Source organism: Peromyscus leucopus, chromosome 3 (assembly GCF_004664715.2).
Source record: "Peromyscus leucopus breed LL Stock chromosome 3, UCI_PerLeu_2.1, whole genome shotgun sequence".
Taxonomy (NCBI): Eukaryota; Metazoa; Chordata; class Mammalia; order Rodentia; family Cricetidae; genus Peromyscus; species Peromyscus leucopus.
The window spans coordinates 100,071,391-100,093,054 of NC_051065.1; the positions used below are offsets into that span (position 1 = coordinate 100,071,391).

General features: G+C 49.1%; 1 protein-coding gene across 14 annotated transcripts in view; it reads left to right on the forward strand.

Moving 5' to 3' along the window:
- The window catches only part of Dysf (dysferlin), a 242,916-nt gene that overhangs the window by 59,053 nt on the left and 162,199 nt on the right, over positions 1-21,664 (forward strand). For all 14 annotated transcript variants that reach the window (XM_037203840.1, XM_037203838.1, XM_037203844.1 and 11 more), the window contains 9 exons: positions 99-310; positions 1,665-1,793; positions 2,178-2,240; positions 2,783-2,833; positions 9,791-9,821; positions 10,479-10,594; positions 12,477-12,603; positions 13,748-13,851; positions 21,545-21,613. In XM_037203840.1, coding sequence (XP_037059735.1) covers positions 99-310; positions 1,665-1,793; positions 2,178-2,240; positions 2,783-2,833; positions 9,791-9,821; positions 10,479-10,594; positions 12,477-12,603; positions 13,748-13,851; positions 21,545-21,613 — 902 coding nt within the window. The remainder of the gene's footprint in view (positions 1-98; positions 311-1,664; positions 1,794-2,177; positions 2,241-2,782; positions 2,834-9,790; positions 9,822-10,478; positions 10,595-12,476; positions 12,604-13,747; positions 13,852-21,544; positions 21,614-21,664) is intronic.

A 21,664-nucleotide genomic window follows, 5' to 3' on the forward strand; every position in this document is an offset into this window, starting at 1 on the left:
ATCACAGTGGGCATGCTCTTTGGTCCTTCCTCTGTTGGACTGAGACCTCAGGGCAGGACCGAAGGGACACTGTGCTCATGAGGGACGTGTCCCCACAGACACAGGAGGGGAGGAAGACCCTGAGGACCAGGGGCTGACTGGAGATGAAGCTGAGCCATTCCTGGATCAGGGTGGTGCCGCGGGCCCAGGGGGACCAACCACACCCAAGAAGCCGCCTTCCCACCCGCCTCCCCACCAGCCAGCGGGAAAAAGAAGAAGAAGCTCAGCCCCACCCAGAAAGCTGCTGTCGGACAAGCCACAGGACTTCCAGGTGATAGAGGGGGGCCTCTGTGGCCCGTCTCCTCCTTCAGTCCATCAGCAGTTTCAGTGTCCTGTGCCTGGCTGGGTTGTCTAGCCTCGGGACCATGGGCTGGAGCTCCAGAGGCCTCCCATGAAGAAGCTAGGCTGCCCTGGATGCTGGCAGATGAATTGGGAGTTTGTGTTTTGGGCTCTCAAAGCATGTCTTTGCCCAGCCCCGAGAAGTGTGATGCACAAACAAACCAGGAGTGAATGAGGTTAGCCTGGCTCTGCATCTCCTTTGTTTGGGTAACTGGCCTTTGTCCTAGGCCTGGCTCCCTGCTCACTAGCAAAGTGCACACCCCAGTGGCTCCAACAGCAATAGCAGCAGCAGCAGCAGCAGCAGCAACATCAGGGTCCTCTGAGCTTTACCAAAAATGGGTGGCATTTATTGACTTATTGTGTGTGCTAGGATGGAGCGTACAAGTGTTACTGTGAGAAATGTGGAGATCAGAGGACAACCTGTGGGAGTTGGTTCTCTCCTTCCACCGGTGGATCCTGGGGTATGAACTCAGACAATTGGACTTGGCAGCAAGTGCCTTTACCTCCGGAGTCATCTCTCTGGCCTACTGTTCAATAATTTTAAATTATATTTATATTCCTATGCGCTGCGTCTCTCTGTGTGTGCACATGTGTGTGCCACAGCATGTGTTTGGAGATTGGCAGGCAGCTCTCTGCTCATTCTCTTCTACCATCTCCCTGGCCCTGTTTTGGGTTTTGGAGACAGGGTCTCATGTTACTCAGACTGGGCTCTAACTCACCATATGGCTGAGGATGACACTGACCTCTTGCTCCTCCAGCTTGGCTGCCGAAGTGCTGGAATTGGGCCTGTATGGTCGTCATGCCCACCCAAAGTTCTTAGAAGAGCAGACCTCTGTCCCCATTCAGAGCTGCTGAGTCAGCTGCTGAGTCTGAGGAGCTGTGTGCAATGGTGGGGGAAGAAAAATGACCCCAAGTTTGAGGCTAGCCTGTGCTACATACTGAGTACCAGACCAGTCTAGCTACAGAGTCACCCATTTAGAAAAACAATAACAATAAAAGAGTGGGTATTAATGGGGTCTCAAATGGGGTCTGTTCTAAAGGAAAACAGGGCTGGATTTGTCCTGGTCCCAGGAGATTTCATACAGATGTCACACTTGGAGCTGTCCCGTAGCTCTTATGGGGAGCTCTGGGTCTTCTAGATGCGAGGGGGAGCTTGGTGGAAATGTGCTTGGTTTGTAGTGGTCATTCCAGCAGCTGTTGGTGATGCTCCCAGAAGTCATCAGTGAGCTGGTCTTGAGGTTTCTGACTCTTGGGTCAGCAGGTGTCTCCCTTCTCCTGGCTTTCAGATCAGAGTCCAAGTGATAGAGGGGCGTCAGCTGCCTGGGGTGAACATCAAGCCTGTGGTCAAGGTCACAGCCGCTGGGCAGACCAAGCGGAGTCGCATCCAGAAGGGCAACAGCCCCCTCTTCAATGAGGTGAGTGATCCCAGGCATGAGGCAGAACAATGGTAGCACTTGAGAATGGACAGGCCGTTCTCAAGAGAGCAGATGCCAGGGCACGTGTCCAAGAGTGTTCTCTTGTGGTGCCAGCTTTGAATGTGTGAGCCAAGACCAGTGTAGATTGTCAGAGGACGTGGAGAGCCCTGCTCCCCACAATCCAAGCATCCTTGTCCTTGAAATGCTAACCTCTGTGAGGTAGAGATGGGACAGCCAGGCTTATCAGAGCCCTAGCCCTTGGCACTGGTCAGCTGAGCTCCACTAGCGTCAACTCAGGCTTGAACATTGGTGGGTGGCCATAGCCCCTCTGCCTAGCCTGAGGGTCAGAGATACTGATTTCCCCCTCCCTTTCTGGACCAACAGACTCTTTTTTTCAACGTATTTGACTCTCCCTCGGAGCTGTTTGATGAACCCATCTTCATCACGGTAGGTCTCAGCTATCAAAATGTTCTTCATGGGCTGTGGGTACTGAAAGCATGTGATGCGATATCCACAGACATGTCTGCCCTTGTGCCTATAAGCCTGTGTATGTGTGTGTGAGAGAGAGAGGTGGGTTGAAGCTTGATTCCTGGGTGATTGAAGGACTCCCAGAAGCTCTGCCAGTGTCAGAAAAATGCCCAGATGCCTCCGGTCAGAGGCCTGGAGTGCCTGGCTTTTGGCTGGCTTCCTCTGTCTGTTCTGTAGCCTCAGATTCCCCCATGTTGCTGGTAAGGGTTGTCCACTAGACCTGTGGGTCCAGCTCTGCTGTGTGCTCATGTGATTCTTCACATGCCCTGGATCTCCTTGCGCCTTTGACCCTTGATTTGTGAGGTGGGGATCACGTTAGTATCTACTCACAGGGTTCTGTGAGGTGAGGCATTGCTTAGCTCCATCTCTGGAATGGAGACGGTGCCAGCTTCCGGCTGCTGTTTTCTGGGAGGGGCCTGGCCAGAGCCACACTCTCACAGGAAGATGCTCTTTCTTTGCAGGTGGTGGATTCACGCTCCCTCAGGACGGATGCCCTCCTTGGCGAGTTCCGGGTAATTGTTCCTCGGAGGAAGTCAGTTCTCACTTCCCCCTTTGGGGGCAGGCTGTGCTAGGAGAATCTAGTTTCAACCCATCTCCCCAAAAACTCCATAAAATCTCCCAGCTCAGAAAAACTTTCACCAAAGGTAGAGAAATAAAACAATTTATTTTAGGCCGAGTTCTCGTCTTCTCGTTCAGGCAGGCCTCAAGTTTGTGGTGATCCTGCTGCCTCAACCTCCTGCATGCTGGAAGTACAGAGGAAGCAGCCACCAGGTGGCCTCCTTTTTATGACTGAATGAGCATTTGCCAGGAAGGGATGTGTGTCACAGGCGATCTCTGGGACTGGAAGACAGAGGGAGTCATAGGGGTGGAATGCACCTTCCATTACATTCTCGTAGTCAGGGAAGGGGCTGGAGAGCACCCCACCCCAGCACCCCACCCCAGCACAGCACAGCACCCCAGCACAGCACCCCACCCCAGCACAGCACAGCACCCCAGCACAGCACCCCACCACCCCAGCACAGCACCCCACCCCAGCACAGCACCCCACCCCAGCACAGCACCCCACCCCACCCAGCACAGCACCCCACCCCACCCCAGCACAGCACCCCACCCACCCCAGCACAGCACCCCACCCCACCCCAGCACCCCACCCCAGCACAGCACCCCACCCCAGCACAGCACCCACCCCAGCACAGCACCCACCCCAGCACAGCCACCCCAGCACAGCACCCCACCCCACCCCAGCACAGCACCCCACCCCAGCACAGCACAGCACCCCACCCCACCCCAGCACAGCACACACCCCAGCACAGCACAGCACCCCACCCCAGCACAGCACAGCACCCCACCCCAGCACAGCACAGCACCCCACCCCAGCACAGCACAGCACCCCACCCCAGCACAGCACAGCACCCCACCCCAGCACAGCACCCCACCCACCCCAGCACAGCACAGCACAGCACAGCACAGCACCCCACCCCAGCACAGCACCCACCCACCCCAGCACAGCACAGCACCCCAGCACAGCACAGCACAGCACCCCACCCCAGCACAGCACCCCACCCACCCCAGCACAGCACAGCACAGCACAGCACAGCACCCCACCCCAGCACAGCACCCCACCCCACCCCACCACAGCACAGCACCCCACAGCACAGCACAGCACCCCACCCCAGCACAGCACCCCACCCCACCCCAGCACAGCACAGCACCCCACCCCACCCAGCACAGCACAGCACCCCAGCACAGCACAGCACAGCACCCCACCCCAGCACAGCACCCCACCCCAGCACAGCACCCCACCCCAGCACAGCACCCCACCCCACCCCAGCACAGCACAGCACCCCAGCACAGCACAGCACAGCACTCTACCCCAGCACAGCACCCCACCCCAGCACAGCACCCCACCCCAGCACAGCACCCCACCCCACCCCAGCGCAGCACCCCACCCCAGCACAGCACAGCACAGCACCCCAGCACAGCACAGCACCCCAGCACAGCACAGCACCCCACCCCAGCACAGCAACCCTGCCCTGCACAGCACCCCCACCCCAGCACAGCAACCCTGCCCTGCACAGCACCCCCACCCCAGCACAGCAACCCTGCCCCAGCACAGCACCCCTACTGTAGGCAGAATTTCTCTGTGCTTTGGCAGCTGCTCCCAAATAACCACAAAGAGGCTTAATATTAATTATAAATGCTCAATCAATAGCTCAGGCTTGTTACCAGCTAACTCTTACATTTTAAATTAACCCATATTTCTTACCTATCCTCTGCCATGTAACTCGATAGCTTTTCTCAGTATGACAAGTTTATCTCCTTCTCTCTGTGTCTCCTCCCACTTCTGAAAGACCCTCCTCCTCTTCTTTGAGCTTTCTTTTTTTCCTGCAAGTCCTGCCTAACCTCTGCCTGTCCAGCGATTGGCCAGTCAGCTTCTTTATTAACCCAATCACAGTGACACATAATCACATAGTGTAAAGGAATATTCCATATTTCCCTCCTTTTTCCTAATTAAAAAGGAAGGTTGTAACTTTAACATAGCAAAATTATATACAACAAAACAGTTATCAAGTAAGAATTACAGTTACAATATCCAGTTCATTTGCATTTGACAAAATAGAGAAAATACTCCATCAGCTGTCCTCTCCTGAAGAGTCCAGAGTTTTGTACCTAATTTACTTTTTTACCATGATTATGGAGAACTGTAACTATCTAGTCTTCAGCCCCACCAAAAACTTGAGAAGGATGTAATATTACTTGAGGAAACAGGAAGTGCTGAGCAAGAGACTTCCAAAATTAAGAGATGACAGAAACATCTGGCTGCCTGGACAGTTACCCAAAGTTCTTTTGTAATGTTGGGGCATCCAACTTTGGCCTACAGGCCTAGTATATCTGACAGACATTTTTGAGAAACAGGGAATTTTGAAGACTGTCCTACCTTGTGTTGGCAAAATTTGGCAGTCATGTTTTTTTGCATCCTGTTGGTCCAGTTTGGACAGTATACTGTGAGCAATTGAGGCAAGGGCAGGTTCTTTGCCCACATGGCTAGCTTTTGCTATAAAGAAAGCAAACTTCATATGGAGGTTCTTTGATGCCCATCATTCCTTTTTTTGAAGTAGATTGGTGTTGCCAGAGGCAGACATGTCTCATGTCAAGAAAAGCCTATGTTATTAAAACATTTTAAATGCCGTATTCTGTAGATCTTTGAAGTGCTTGAAGATCACCTGTCTATCTAAGATATATCTCTGTATGACCTTGGAAATATAACTAACATGACTATAAGGTTGATAGTTATGGGTGACTATTAACCTTTATTTCTTTATTATTCTAAATAGCTTTCAAGGACTAAAACTTCACACTGTATAATTAAATGAGCTGCCTTAAACAGAAATAGAAACATACAGTATAACAAAATTAACTTTAAATTTGTATCAATAAACCACAATCTGTACCAATGTAAAATATTTTGAGATTAATTGTTTTTTGGATTAAAGTAGATTCAATAATCTGCCCTTTTAGCTCATCATTTCTATATCATATCCCCTTTATTCCTTTAGAACAAGAACTTTGAATTTAATTCCTTTGTTTAACCTTTTTTTTTTTATTTTACTGTAACTAATAGCAACTTGTAACCAACCCCCTTTAAATGATGGTAAACCTATCTTTTGGGAATTTGGGTGTTGTTTTCTCTAGACTACTTCCTGTTGTCTAGGGCCACTGGCATCTTTAAGGGACCCTGAGAAAATTTAGGATAATGGTTAAGTCTCAGCTGGAGTAGTTTGTGAGGCTGGAGCATCTCAGCCAGCAGCCTTGAAGCTGTTCTGGATGCAGAGAAAACTGCAACAGAGGCATTTTGAGATGCTGGATCACCTGGGCCATTTGTTTTCATTGGTGTCTGGTTACCTTGCTCTGAAAATACATAAACTTTTAAAAGTAGCATACATATCTGCGTTAATACAAGTATAGACTATGTGTTGTACACAAGTTAGCCAAAGATGATTTTTTTTTGTTTTGTGTTAGAGCAGGTCAAATATATGTTATCTGTTTTGTAGTTTTTCTAGGTTTATTTCTTTATGTTTGTAGTAGTAATTTTCAGGGGGTCTTCCTCGATCAAACCTGATCCATATTAACCTCGAATGAATCCACAGCCACTCATTTCCTATGGGAAAAAAGCAAAACCTTTTCCCCAAAGTAACATACATTTTGACTTATTTTTTAAAGTCAAGACATTTTTAAAATATATAGGTTGTTTTAATCCAGCAGCTTTCATAATCCAATGTGTTCTAGCAGCTGTCATTCCTTCATTAGCAATCAGAAAATCTAAATACAACACAATAACATACAGAATCCAGACTTTCTGTGTATTTCCCAGCTTCATGTGGCTTTTTTTCTTTTATATTACTCTACTCCCTTTTTAAGGAATTTACTTTATTATTTTAAAACTATATTTTTTATGACTGTCTGTACCCTTTTTCTTTTTCTCTCCCAAGCCTCTGTACATTTTAAAATACACTGTAACCTGTTTAGAGTTTTTTTGTTTTTGGCCTGGATCTGTCTTTACTGAGCATTTGGTAAACTTTTCTGTCTGCATGAGCAAAATCCCAAATCTGTCACAGAGCATGCTGGTGGAGCTATTGCTGGAAGCTGAAGCCTGCAGGCAGTGGCTGGGAGACACCTCTCTGTACCTTGGCCTATGTGAAAGACTGTGGGAACCAGCCATGGGGCTTAGCTCATGGCCTGCTGGCAGCTGCCAGGAGATGTGCCTCTGTATTATGGCCAGCATGAGAGACATGAGACCAGGAAGCCATGTCTGGCTTTGTTTTTGTGTATTTAGAACCTTTTAAAAACTTTCTCAGGTCTTATGTGGATGTAGGTGGCCCACATTGGGTGCCATTTGTAGGCAGAGTTTCTCCGTGTCTCAGCAGCTGCTCCCAAATAACCACAAAGAGGCTTAATGTTAATTATAAATGCTCAGCCTATAACTCAGGCTTGTTACTAGCTAACACTTTTATTTTAAATTAACTCATATTTCTTATCTACGCTCTACCATGTGGCTCGATACCTTTTCTCAGTATGACAACTTCATCTTCTTCTTTCTATGTCTCCTCCTGATTCTGAGAGACCCTCCTCCTCTTCTTCAGGCTCTCTTTTTTTTTTGCAAGTCCTGCCTAACCTCTGCCTGTCCAGCTATTGGCCAGTCAACTTCTTTACTAACCCAGTCACAGTGACACATATTCACACAGTGTAAAAGAACACTCCACACTCCCACCCCAGCACAGCACCCCCACTCCAGCACAGAGTCCTTTTTAAGTTCCTGAGATAATTAGGGTGACCATCTATGTGAGTTTTTTTTTTTATTCAGAGGAAAAAACAAAACTATGTCCTCTATGACAGATGGTTTGATATCCTGGAGCTTGGTACCCTCAGAGATCAGGTTCCCAGATGTCTCTGACCTTCCTTCATATTTACCTTTTGAAAGTGGAGCCTGGATTCTTGAATGGTTCCCCATAGCTTCAAGCTAACTTCCTTTCTGAAAAGATACACCACAAAGAGCTGGAGAAAGTACTTACACTTCCATTTTCCTGAGGTCAGCATGTTACAGAAAGATGGGGAGTGAACTCTATCCTTGTCTCCACCAGAGGGAATTAAATCCCCCTTTTAACTTCCCTTCTGACCCTGTACCCTGGAAGGGAAGCAACCATTATCTATTTTTGGCTATCTTGTGTGTGTTGGTTACTTTTTAATTGTTGTGATAAGACACCATGATCAATTCAACTTACAAAATAAAGCATTTAATTTGGGGCTCACAGTTCTAGAGGGTTGTTAGATGACCATCATGTTGAGGAGCATGGTAGCAGTCAGGTAGGCATGGTTGGTTCTGGAACAGTTGAGAACTTACATCTGATCCACAAGCATGAGGCAGAGAGAGCTAACTGGGAATGGCCTGGGCTTTTCAAACTTCAAATCCCACCTTCAGTGGCACACCTCCTTCAACAAAGCCATACCTCCTAATCCTTCCCAAACAGTTCCACCAATTGTGGACCAAGTATTCAAATATATGTGCCTATGGGTTCATTTCACTCCAACCACCCTATCACATAATGTAGTGCTCTGCTCCTTGACCCCATCTTCCCTGTGGGTGTGGAGTAGAGTTCTCATGTGCACTCAGGAGAAGGAACCTACCTTGGCCTGCTTACTTTTCCTGGTGGTCAGGAATTGGACAATAGACAGTTCGCCTCTAAATACTGAGTCCTGGAGACTCCAGGGTGGATTTAACAGACCTTATGAACTGAAAAATTGGGGCTAGAGAGATGACTCAGTGGTTAAGAGCTCTTGCTGCTCTTGGCAGAGGACCTGGGTTTAGTTCCCAGCATTCACATGGCAGCTCACAACCATCCATAATGCCAGTTCCAGGGGATCTGACTTCCTCTCTAAACTCCACGGGCACAAGACACATATGTGGTACACAGGCATACATGCAAGCAAAAACACTCATACACATATAATGAAAGTAAATAAATCTTTTTTATTTCTATTTTTTTTATTTATTTTTTATTTTACAACACCATTCAGTTCCACATAATAGCCACAGATTCCCATGCTCTCCCCCCGCCCCCCCCGCCCCCTCCCCCTCCCCCAGCTCACCCCCCATTCCCACCTCCTCCAGATCAAGGTCTCCCCCGAGGACCGGGATCAACCTGATAGACTCAGTCCAGGCAGGTCCAGTGAAAATAAATAAATCTTAAAAAATACATTAGATGGCGTTATGTGGCTATCCATTTCAGCTCCTTGGATATAGTTCTTAGTCTGTTGAAGATTTTATTTCTTTTTTGTATTTGGGTGTTTTGCCTGCATATCATCTGTGCTTTGTGCTTTGCTCCTATATGTAGCTAGAGTTTTTTTGGTTCTGTTTGGCCCACGATCAGGACAAATCTCTCTCACCCGCCAGTCCTGCAGCTGCTCAGACCCAACCAAGTAAACACACAGAGACTTGTATTGCTTACAAACTGTATGGCCACAGTAGGCTTCTTGTTATCTAGTTCTTATATCTTAAATTAACCCATTTCTATTAGTCTATACTTTGCCACGTGGCTTGTGGCTTACTGGTACCTTACATCTCGCTTGTCATGGCAGTGGCGGGCAGCATCTCCCTGACTCAGCCTTCTCCCTCCCAGAATTATTCTCTCTCCTTGTCCCGCCTATACTTCCTGCCTGGCTATTGGCCAATCAGTGTTTTATTAATTAACCAATCAGAGCAACAGATTTGACATGCAGAATGTCCCACAGCACCTATATGTGTGCGTTTTTCATTTGCCTTTTTTTTTGAAGAAAGGCATCTATTGGGGAGGCAGAAGCACACACATACAGCAGGCAGACAGAGAAGATGACCCTCTGCAAAGTAGAGGAGGGAACACAGGAAGCAAAAAAAAAAAAATCCATTGTTTGACTACATCTCCTCTCTATTTCAGATGGATGTGGGCACCGTGTACAGAGAACCCCGTGAGTTCCTATCCCCTGGCCAAATCATGACATTCTGGTCCTGGAGCTGCTTGGAGGCACTCATTTGGGGGACTCCTTTTTTCTTCCTGGTGCTTTCGAGCTTGGAGGTGGGGTCTGCACTTGGAGGGGAAGGAAAGGATTTCTCTTCCACACGAAGCAGGCCCTCAGGAGCACTCTTGGTCAGCTTTCTCAGGGGGATTATCCCAGAAGGTTATGGCCAGGGCGGCCAGAGCCTGGGCTCCCTTCAGAGTCATGCCATGCTTTTCCTTGCTCATCTGGTTATTTACCAAGGAGGTGGAAAAATAGGCCCACGTTTGGATTTTACCACCTCTTATAGAAGTTTCTGGCAATGCTTCTTCTTTCTGACATGTAAATGTCCAAAGTACTTTTTAATTCTAGATTAAAAAAAAAAATCTCTGAGACAGTCATTGTCCAATATTGGTAGTCACCAATGGCGTTATGATCGCTGGTCTTCCAGACTCCAGGAAATCTGGCTCTGCCGAGGACCCAGGGCATCCTGTGGAGAGCTCTTGGCCTCACACATCCATAGGGTGCAAAGCCTGGCCCCTCTTCTGGTCAGGTCTCCTGTCTCGCCCTAAACACTCCACCCGGAACTCCTGTCTGGCTGCAGCTCCGACCTTCCTCTATCTGCTGCAGGACATGCTTATCTCCGCAAGTGGCTGCTGCTCTCCGACCCCGAGGACTTCTCGGCAGGGGCCAGAGGCTACCTCAAAGCCAGCCTGTGTGTGCTGGGGCCTGGGGACGAAGCTCCTGTGAGTACCCTCTTCACAGCACCGGGTGCAGCACCGTGTAAAGACCCTGGCTCGGTGTTTTCTTGTCTGAAAAGGGTACATGGTAATAATGCACGCAGAAAATACAAGTAACAAGCAAATGGCTCGGAACTCCGCTGCTCAGGGAGAGCTTTTATTATTAGTGTCACACTCTGTCTCAAAGGGCAGGTATGTCTAGTTTCCTTTGCCAAAGGACAAGTTGTTCTTTTAACATTCAGTCGTGGCCTGGCTTTCTGCCTGGGGAGAAGCGATCGTCCTGACCTGTTGTTAGTGAGGTTGAAGTGAGGGGCGGTTTGAGTCGGCAAACGGCAGCATCTTGAGAGGAGCCTCGAATCCTTATGGAGGACAAGTGAGGAGCTAGGTAGACGAAAACAGAAAGGTTTTTGGTTTTGGTGTTTCTGGATATTGAATCCAAGGCCTGGCACGTATTGACTAGCACTCTACCACTGACCTCCATCCCCAACCCGTTTTTTAACCTTTTATTTTGAGATGGGGTATCTCTAGGTTGCTCAGGCTGGCCTTAATTTGCACTTGTGAGCCTTCCACCTCAGGCCCCCTCACTAGCTGGGATGACGAGGCCACGCTATCTGGCCTTCCTTGCAAATGACAGAATCTTGTAGTACAGTAGAACACCATGTTAGGGGGAGGGCTGCGTGGTTCAGCTGGTTTGTCCAAACGCTCAGTAGCTATGACCCAAGAGGAGGTAAGTGGGCTATGCAAGAGTTTGGAGGTGGGCGGGTCAGGAGAGGAGAGGGCTGGAGGTGAGACTGAGGAAGGGAGGGAAGAAGGGTGACGGGAGGTGGGAGGAGGGCAGCTCAGCCTCTTGAAGGTCGCCGGAGCTGGAGTACATGGGCTAGTCTGGAAACACTCACGGAACCAGAGACAGCAGAGCAGCCACAGGCCATCCCACTCTCTTCCTCCGTTGTCAATGGGCGTGTGCCTCTCTTCCGTCCTGTTCAGCCGTCCCTTCCTCATCGCCCTCTGTCTCTCCTGTCTCCTGTACTTCAACTTCTTTCTCCCTCCCTAGAATGGCACACCCAGCCCTCCTCTTCCAGGAGGCCCTCTTCCAACTCCTTTCCAGCCACCCTCACCTCCTTGTAGACACACGGAATTAGAGGAGATGAAGGTTTTTTTTCTGACTTGAGAAGAATCACGTGAGGAGTGTCTCCCTCATGGGCACTTGCTCCTGACCAAATGTTTTGGTGCAGATGCTGAAGGGGGGTTCAACATGGGGGACGGGCTGGGTAAGCAATAACTTTTTCAGTTAGCTTGCTAAGGAGTAGACTGCCGGACCAGGCTGACCTCACTCCTGTCCCTCTACTGCCTGCCTACCCCAAGAAGCCACTGGATGGCTTGTGTGTCGGGCACTGTGATTATCATTAGGCAGTGTTACTGCCTTCATTTGCATAGAGGCGTGTTCTTTCTACAAGGAGTGAGCTTTATGGAACAGAGCCTCACTCCATCCTAACTGGGGTGCTTCTCACCTTTTAGCACCACGCTGACACTGGGGTCACTGGGTCAATACTTGTGTGAGTGAACACATGTCCCTAAAGACGGGGTGTCTAGCTTAGACCTCTGCAACTACCATGCTAATTGTGGTGATCGTGGGGTGCACAGGAAAGGGAACTCTGTCAGGTTGGTTGACTCGGATGCCTACCGAATGCCAGTTGTAATTGTTATTGTTGAAGACGGTCCTCCATGCAGCTAGGGAGTGTGTGTGTCCTGGTTCCCACTGCTCTGTGGAGAGCTAAGGCAATCGAAGGACCAAGAGGCAGCAGGTACCCAAGTTCAGGATGCACCCTTCACTGGAGGGCATGGTGCCCAGGGGTTGGTGAGGAATCCTGCGTGTGTGTTTTCTTTGTAGCTGGACAGGAAAGACCCTTCTGAAGACAAGGAGGACATTGAAGGCAACTTGCTTAGGCCCACCGGCGTGGCCCTTCGTGGAGCCCACTTCTGCCTGAAGCTCTTCCGGGCTGAGGACTTACCGCAGAGTGAGTGTGGCGCCCCCTTCTGGGGGCCTACAAGAGCCTCCTGCCTGGCTGTTTAAAGCATGGACCCTGGACCTCGGTCCATTTCCTTTCTCAGTGCTTCTGTTCCCAGGGACTAACCCCTTGCTCCTTCCCTTCCTCCTTTTGACCCGGCTTCCTCCTCTAGGGTCTGTTAGTGTCGCCAGTGATACCCGCCTTTTGTTGTCTGGCTGATGTTACAAGCCTTTATTTGACACACACCCTCTTTTTCTGAGGGTGTTAGGGTTGAACGCGGAGCCTCATGCTTGCACTCAACAGTGAGTGCCACCCTCAGCAGAGCAGTTGGATTTTGATGGAAAGCAATACACACAGGCAGGCTTGGGCAGCTGCAGGAGCCTTGAGAGCCATAACTGCCCCGCGGCTCCGCTCCAGCTTTCCCCAGCCTGGTCTGGCGGTCTTATGGAAATGGGAAGTCTTAGACCACACCCTGGACCTCTTGTCTTTTCTTTTTAAAGCAAGATTAGCCTGCAGGACGGCTTTCAGATGGATCACTCTGGTCATGGTATTAAGGAAATGCCACCTGTCTCGTGTCATACCCATCTCTGCCCACCTACCTGCTGAGACCTCCAGCCCCTCCTGTCCCACATCACGGAGTATTTCTATCCTTTTCCGGATTCCATACCGCTATAGTGGTGTGGAGTTTGAATCAGCCCCACAGTCAGCCACTACATGTGGACAGGCTCTGAAGCTCTGGGTGTGAAGAGGGGACAGTGATAGATGTGTGTATTTGGGGAGGGGCGACTGCTTCTAAGCTGCTGTTCCAAGTCCCTTCTTCATGGAGAGCTGAGCTGTCTCCCTCATGAGGGACAACATGTCACTTTGGTCGTCCCGATACTGCCTGGAGACACAGGGATGGTGGGGGCTGGAGGCTATTGATGAAGGAGGTGACCTGGGACAGTGGGGGCTGGAGAGGGCTGGAGGCTAGTGACGAAGGAGTTGACCTGGGACAGTGGGGGCTGGAGCAGTTAGCAGGTGAGTAGAGTTGGGTATGACACAAGACAGTTGATTCTGGAGGAGGGCAGCAGACAGGCAGCGACCCGTGTGTCATGGGGACAGTCAGGTGTGGAGGAGACATTGGCAAGCAGTGACAGGTGTGTCCCTTCTCCAGTGGACGATGCCGTGATGGACAACGTCAAGCAGATCTTCGGCTTTGACAGCAACAAGAAGAACTTGGTGGACCCTTTTGTGGAAGTCAGCTTTGCTGGGAAAATGGTGAGGGGCAGGCATCCAGGGGCTTGTGGGAGGGAGAAGGCCATGGGGTGGAGAGTCCAGACAGCAGGGTGCCCCTGGCAGAGGTGCACAAAGAGGTCCCTCTGGAAGCAACAGGTCGGCTCTCTGGGCTGCTCCCCTGAAAATGGACAGGTGTACCCAGATGTCCAGGCTGTAAGGAGTTGTGGCTGAGCAGAGAGGAGGGGTGGGTGGAGAGGAGGGATGGAGAGAGGGAGGGGGGGACAGGGGAGGGGTGGACAGGGAAGGGTGGACAGGGGAGGGGTGGATGGAGAGGAGGGACGGAGAGAGGGAGGGGTGGATAGAGGGAGGGGGGACAGGGGGAGGGGTGGACAGGGGAGGGGTGGAGAGAGGGAGGGGTGGACAGAGGAGGGGTGTACAGGGGAGGGGTGGACAGAGGAGGGGTGGACAGAGGAGGGGTGGACAGAGGAGAGGTGGACAGAGGGGTGGACAGGGGAGGGGTGGATGGAGAGGAGGAGTGGACAGAGGGAGGAGTGTCAGGGAGGGTGGGGGGAGGGTGGACAGGGAGGGGTGTCCAGGGGAGGGGTGTGCAGGGGAGGGGTGGATAGTGGTAGAGGGAGAGTATTTGGGAGTGAAGCAATAGTGTGGGGGCAAGAGGTGAAATGCACAAAGAGAGAAATTTAAAAAATTAAATTTAATTATTTGTGTGTATGTGTCCTGGGTCGGGGCACAACCACAGTGCACATGTAGAGGTCAGAGGGTAACCTATGGGAGCTGCTTCTCTCCTTTCTCAGGGATTGAACTCAGGTTGTCAGGCTTGGTGCCAAGGACTTTTACCTGCTGAGCCATCTTGCTGGTCTGTAAAAAAATATTGTTTGTGTGTATGGTGTGTTTGTTTGGACAGGCATGCCATGGTGTGTGTGTGTGTGTGTGTGTGTGTGTGTGCATGAGCGTGTACGTGCCAGAGGATATCTCCGTGGAGTTGGCTTTCTTCTTCCACTATGGGTTCTGAGTATTGGACAAAGTTTACCAGTTTATGAAGTCACATGTCTATGCTCTGAGTCATCCTGTTGATCCCCAACTTTACACACACACACACACACACACACACACACACACACACATACACACACATCACTTATTTTTAAACTTAATGAACACATGGATCATTTGTCTGAGTGAGTCTGGCTTATTATTTTACCAAATAGTGCTGTCCAGGTACACCCACTTCTCTTTGAATACCATGATTTCATTTTCTTTAAAGCTGCATAGAACTCCAGTGTATATGCACCACATTCTCTTTTCCATTCGTCTGTTAAGACAGGGAGACTATTTCCTTCAAAGTGTGAGTGAGGAAGCACAGCAGTTGTTTTTACATGGTTATGGCAGAAGGCAGAGAGAGAGAGAGAGAGAGAGAGAGAGAGAGAGAGAGAGAGAGAGAGAGAGAGAGAGAGAGAGAGAGAGATATGTCTGATGGTCACCCAAGGGGTCATTTGCTCATCCCTTCCTTCTTGCAGCTCATCTTCCCGCCCAGGGTAGAGTAGTGGTACATGTCCCTCTTGATTTCTGTCCCACACCCCACGGCTTCAGCATTTTTTTGTAGGTGTCAGTCACAGTATCTCCTGTAGCTGTGGCCACACCTAGGCTCCAGTGCTGCCTAGCTGCAAGGGACTCCACACAGCTTCTTTGGCTCTGATCCTTCTTTTCCCTGTCTTGAGAAACTTTCCCCACAGGTGCCTTCCTCAGAGGAGCCTCCATCTTAAGGATGCCACCATCCAAGGTGGAGTATGTGGGCCAGCCTATAATTGTCTCTCTTTCCTCTTTCACATCCAACATGCGAGTCTAGCTCTCAACCCTAAACATACGCCGAGGACCAGCCCTTCCTAGCCACTGTGTCTCCCCTAACCACTGCCATCTCTTCTCAGGATCACACAGTAGTTCTCCATCACAGGAGAACCTTGGCCATTTGTCCAAATTCTGGAATTCTCTGTGGCATTTCCTTACTCCTTTGGCTCCTATATTTCCTGGGTATTGAAGGTGAGTGGTTACATTAAAAGGATTTTGCCTGGAGCTCACCACAGGCCATGTTCCCTACATTGTGTTGTAACATGACAAGAATCCACAATGCCAAGTGTCTCATCCCCCTTTGGCTAATCCTCTACCTTCTGATCTAACCCTTATAAAAGGAAATGCTCCTCTTTGCAATTGGCAACTACTCCTGGGGTGACATCTTGATTCCCTGAGGATGTTCGATGTCCCAGTACTTTCTGACCCAATGTGTGAGTGTCCACTGGCCTCTACCTGAATAAATCACTGCTTGGGGCTACCCAGTGCCCATCTTCTCATTTTTAGTCCTCTGTTGTATTTAAAATTAATTTTTTTTCAAATGTACATGAATGAATGCGTGCGTGCGCACGTGTGCACACACACATGTGTTGCCTGCCTTTAGACATACACAGAGGCTGGTGTGTGTGTGTGTGTGTGTATGTGTGTGTGTGCACTCTCGTGTTCCCTGCCCTTAGGCATGCACAGAGGCTGAAGGGCCATGTTGGGTGTCCTGTCCTGTCATGGTACAGGATATCCTCCTGAAACTGGAGCCAGGCTGTCAGCTCTTGAGCCCCAGTGATCCTCCTGTTTCTGTTCTCCACAGTATCAGGGTTGTAGGTGCTTGCAGCCATGCCTAGCTTTTTACATGGTGCTGGGGATTTGAACCCAGGTTCTTACCATGGTCCAGAGAGCCCTCTTTCCCTCTGAGCCATCTCCCCAGTTCTCTTTCAACTTTATACACACACACACACACACACACACACACACACACACACACACACAATAGTATAATTACACCATCTCTCCCCTTTCTTTTCCTCCTCCCAAACCTCCCACAAACCACCGTCTTTCAAATTCATGGCCTCTATTTTGGATAACTGATCAGTGTGCTCTTTCCTGGGAGAGACCATTTATCCCTATCTCAGCATCCCTTAGTTGCCTGCAGGTCTTTGTCTAAGGTTGAGGCCTTGTGGGCTTTCCCTTTTCTGTGGTAGCTTGTCCATTGGTGTCACCCTCATTCAGGTCATGTTTAGACAGCTGTGTTAGTGGGACTTCATGGGCATAGCTTCTGACATTCCTAGAGACACTGTCTCACAGGATAATCCCTGCTCTTCTGGCTCTTACAATCCTTCCATCTCCTCTCCTGCAATGATTCCTGAGCCCTGGAAGTTGTGTTGTAGATGCCTCAGTTGGGACTGGGCTCCACAGCTCTGCATTTTGATTGGTTGTGGTTTTCTGTATCTGTGCTGTCCATCTGTTGCAGAGAGGAGTTTCCTTGATGAGGGTTGATTTTGGCTGGCCCAGAACTCACTTCGGATGAGGATGAACTTTGAAACTGAGGGTAATCTTGAACTTTTGATCCTCATGCCTCCACCCCTGGAGTTCTAGGTTTATGTGGTGCTCAGGATTGAACCCAGGACCTCATGTGTGCTAGGCAAACACTTTTCTAACTGGGCTACAGCGTCAGCCTGCCTGTCTTGTTGGCGGTGGGAACCTCAGTGGGACCCCCTCACTCTCAGAGCCTAACACCGAGGCTCAGGGAAAGCGTCATGGCCAGCTACTTAGCTTGCCAGCTTGATCCCTCTGAAGTGGCGATGTTCTCTGCAGATCCTTGCTGGCCCCAGGCAGGGGTTGATTTGGGCTTGGAGTTTGTGTGTGCTGCTTCAGAGCTGGCCTCCCACCCCAGTGTCAGGAAGCATGAAGGAAGGGGGAAACAAAGTTTTCTTGGACATTTGTGCTCCAAGGCCACGGATTTCACTTCTCCATTGACTGTCAAGAAAGATCACGTCAGCTAGGAAGCTTGATTGTTTTATCCACGGTTCTAGGATGCTTCCGTAGTGGCTTCACCCTCCCTCCTTCAGGTCACCTACTTGCCTTGGAGCCCAGGCTGTGTGCACTGCAGTCCCTGCCCACCCCACTGTGTCCCACCAGCACCTGGGATCACTTCTCTGACGCTCTCTGACTTTTCTAGAGTGCCAGTGTCTAGTGGGGGTGACTTGGGAGACTAGACGAAGCTTAGCAAGCATCCCCCTGTGGTCCTGCTTGAGAGGGTAGGGGCTGAGGAATGAGCTGATGGGGAGGGGCAGCCAGCTGCCTCTGTGGGCCTCAGGCCTTCCTGCTTCTTTTCTGCCCTGAGCCTTATCCTCACTCCATCCCGTCTCCCCTGACCCTCATCCCAGGCTCCCCCACTCTCACCCGGTTCTTACCATCCCCTTTTCTGACTCTGGCTCTAACTGTGCTTTTGTTTTTATTTTTTCCTCTTTACACCTACTTGCAAACCCTAGGGCTTTGCCAGTGTCCGCCCAGCCACTCTTGGATGTTTCTGCATTTGTTGCTTATGGACGCTTGGTGGCACTGTTATCCAAGATGTGTCCAACGACACAGTGGGCCGAGTCACTGTGTGTGTGTGTGTGTGTGTGTGTGTGTGTGTGTGTGTGTGTGTGTGTGTGTGTACACATTGTATTCAGGACAAGGAAAGAGAACGGACTTTAGGGAAAGGCAGGTGCTTTAGACTTTCTTTCTGGATCTGCAAATGAAACCCATATAGTGTAATGTGAAAAAAATCAGAGAAACAAAACAAAACAAAACAAAACAAAAACAAACAAATGAAAAGTGTCTGTGTGCCGAGGCAAACCTTGCTTGGTCTGTTCTCTCGGTGGCTCTTGCTTTTCCCTTCACAGCCCTCTGACAGGAAACTGGCTGAAGGGCGGGCTGGCACTCAACCTTAGCATCTCAGCTGTCCTGTTTGTTATACATGAGGCCTTTCCTTGATCTATTTAGTGCCAGGTTTGGGGAGAGAGGGGTGCTTTCTGCCTTTTGATGGGGTTCTCTTGTTTCAAGTGACTTCAGAGTGTTGTGCTGGCAGGCTTTCTGCTCCCCAAGTGTGAAACAGATAAACCAGTTCCTCGTGAGCTTAATTCAGGTGCGCCGCGGGCAGCAAGCCTGGTGGGAGCTGAGATGTGCTGTGGGCGGTGAGTCTTGTGTCAATAACGGTGCGTTAGACCACAGCGGCTGCAGAGCCATGCAGAGGAAGGCTGTGTGAGGCTCTCAGAGGAAAACGTGCTGGGTGAGCACTAACAACCCCGCCCATTTCCTTTAGATGATGACTCGGGAGCCCTGATTCATTGCTCAGCGTGACTTTGCAGACACCATGAGCAGCAAGAACCAGTTCTGTGTGAGCAGTTTGGTATAGCATTTCCTCAGGTTAATATACAGCCACTCGATGAGATGAATACACAGCCATGTTTATCCTATTGTATGGATGGATGCAATTTCAGCTTTTTCCTTTCTGATAAACAACTCAGTCAGCGTACAGAAATCCTTGTCCATGTTCTGCTTTTCCATAGGAAGGTTTCTAGAATGAGGATTATTAGGTCAGAGGTTATGGACTTCCTTGGTAGAGGCTAAAGCAAGAAGCTGTGTTGGTAGGGCCTCACTGTGTGTATCAGAGAAACTTCTTTCATCTTATTTAAAATTTATATTTACTTTTTGATTAGATACTGCATGCATCTACTCTATGTGGTTGGTCAGCCTATGTATCTGTGCATCCATCTATGTGTCTATTATCTACCTATTATCTATCTTTATATCTATCATATATGTATTTATGTATGTATGTATCTATCTATCATCTATCTATTATGTATGTATGTATGTATCTATTATCTATCTATATATCTATGTATCTCTCTATTATCTAATATCTATGTATCTATCTATCTATCATCTATGTATTTATGTATGTATGTATCTATCTATCTATTATCTATGTATGTATCTATTATCTATCTATCTATCTATCTATGTATCTATTTATTATCTATCTATCTAATCTATCTATCTATCTATCTATCATCTATGTATGTATGTATGTATATATCATCTATCTATTATCTATGTATGTATGTATTATCTATCTATATATCGATGTATCTCTCTATGTATCTATTATCTATCTATCTATCTATCATCTATCTATCATGTATCTACTATCTATGTATTTATGTATCTATCTATGTATCAATCTATTATCTATGTATCTATCTATATCTATCTATTTATGTATCTATTATCTATCTATCTATCTATATCTATCTATTTATTATCTATGTATCTATCTATTATCTATCTATCTATCTATCTATGTATCTATCTATATATCTATCATCCATCTGTCTATGTATGTTTGTATTTATGTATGTATGTATGTATGTAACTATCTATCTATCTATCTATCTGTCCATCTGTCATCTGTCTCTGCTTTGGTCCCCATTCAACAATCCTCTCCTTTCTTTCCTGCAAGCGAGTTTCTTTTACCACATTTCAGTTTCCCTACGTATCAGCAAATGTGACCCTGGATTCTCAGTGTTTACCACTCTAGTCTGAGTATTTGCACACTGTGCTCACTGCTCTGTCCTTACCTTTCTACTTTGTGCTATAAAGTAGAAATGGTGCTTGTTTCCTTTCTGTGCAGAGGGGCTCCTCTTTCTTGAAGCCACGTACTCCACTGTGGGTGGACCACACTTTCTTCAACCCACCCTCTATGGGTGGGTACCTGGCTTGTCCCAGACCCCTGCTCCCTCTAGTCATGCTGTGGTCAACAATGTCACTCTGATCACACAGGTATTTCTGTAGAGGAGATCTGAGGAAGGACTGGCGGGGGAAAAACGAGTTGGTTTGGTAGCCCCCAGCTGCCTTCCCATGGGAGTCAAACTCTTTCATTTTCTGCCGTTAGCCAAATCTAGAGTGCGTTTACCCTGCAGCCTTGCTAACGGTGGATGTCGGGCTACAGAGGCATTTATAGGGTGGGAGGAGAAACTCTCTGGCCTTCGCATGCTCCCAAATGATGGTGGCTGCATCCCTGCAGCCTTTCATCATATTTTTTGAGACAACGTCTCTCACTGAGCCTGGAACTGGTTAGACTGCCTAGGCAGGGAGCCCTAGGGATCCTCCTGCCTCTGCCTCCCGAGAGCTGCAATGACAAGTGTGTGATAGCATGTCTGGCTTTTACGTGGTTCTGGGCATAGAACTGGAGTTTTCATGCTTTTGTGGCAAGGGTTGGACTCACTGAGCCATCTCCCCAGTCCTTGACGCCGAGGCTCTGTCTCTTCCCCACCTGTGGGTGCTGGCTGCCCTGGGGCTTCACGGGCACCACCATGGAGCGTCTGGCTTGGAACACTTGCCATTCTTGATATGTTTCTTGTTTGTAACAAGCCTAGTCCTTCCGGTAGCATTTGTCTGAGGCAGGCTGTGGCTTCTTTATTTCTTCCTTCCTTTCTTTTTCTTTTTTTCCTACTGGGAATTGTTCATGTTGGCTGAGCGGTCTACCACTGTGTACCTCCCTGGTGGTTTATGGGGTTTGTATCTCCACTGAATTCTGTTTCTCTCTTGGGTGCTGGTGTGTAGGCATGGGCACCCGGCCTTCATGGGAGGTGGGGATGGGGTGTCTCCAGTCAGGGCTGCTGGTTTAGGGACACGAGGCTGTGGCATTTGCACCAGCCACCCCATCCGGGGTCTTATCTTCCCCGAGCCTTGTCTCGGCAGAGCCTCCCTTCATCTGAACCTGGGGTCTCAGGCCCAGCTGTAAGAGCAGCTGGTGTGGCGGGGGATGGTCACCACAAAGCTCAGACTCCACACAGAGTCCCATACCCCAATCCTCTGTGTGTCCTAGCTCTGCAGCAAGATCCTGGAGAAGACGGCCAACCCTCAGTGGAACCAGAACATCACGTTGCCCGCGATGGTGAGTCCTGGGCTCCCAGTCCTGCTGGCATCTTTGGTTCCTGCTCAGTGA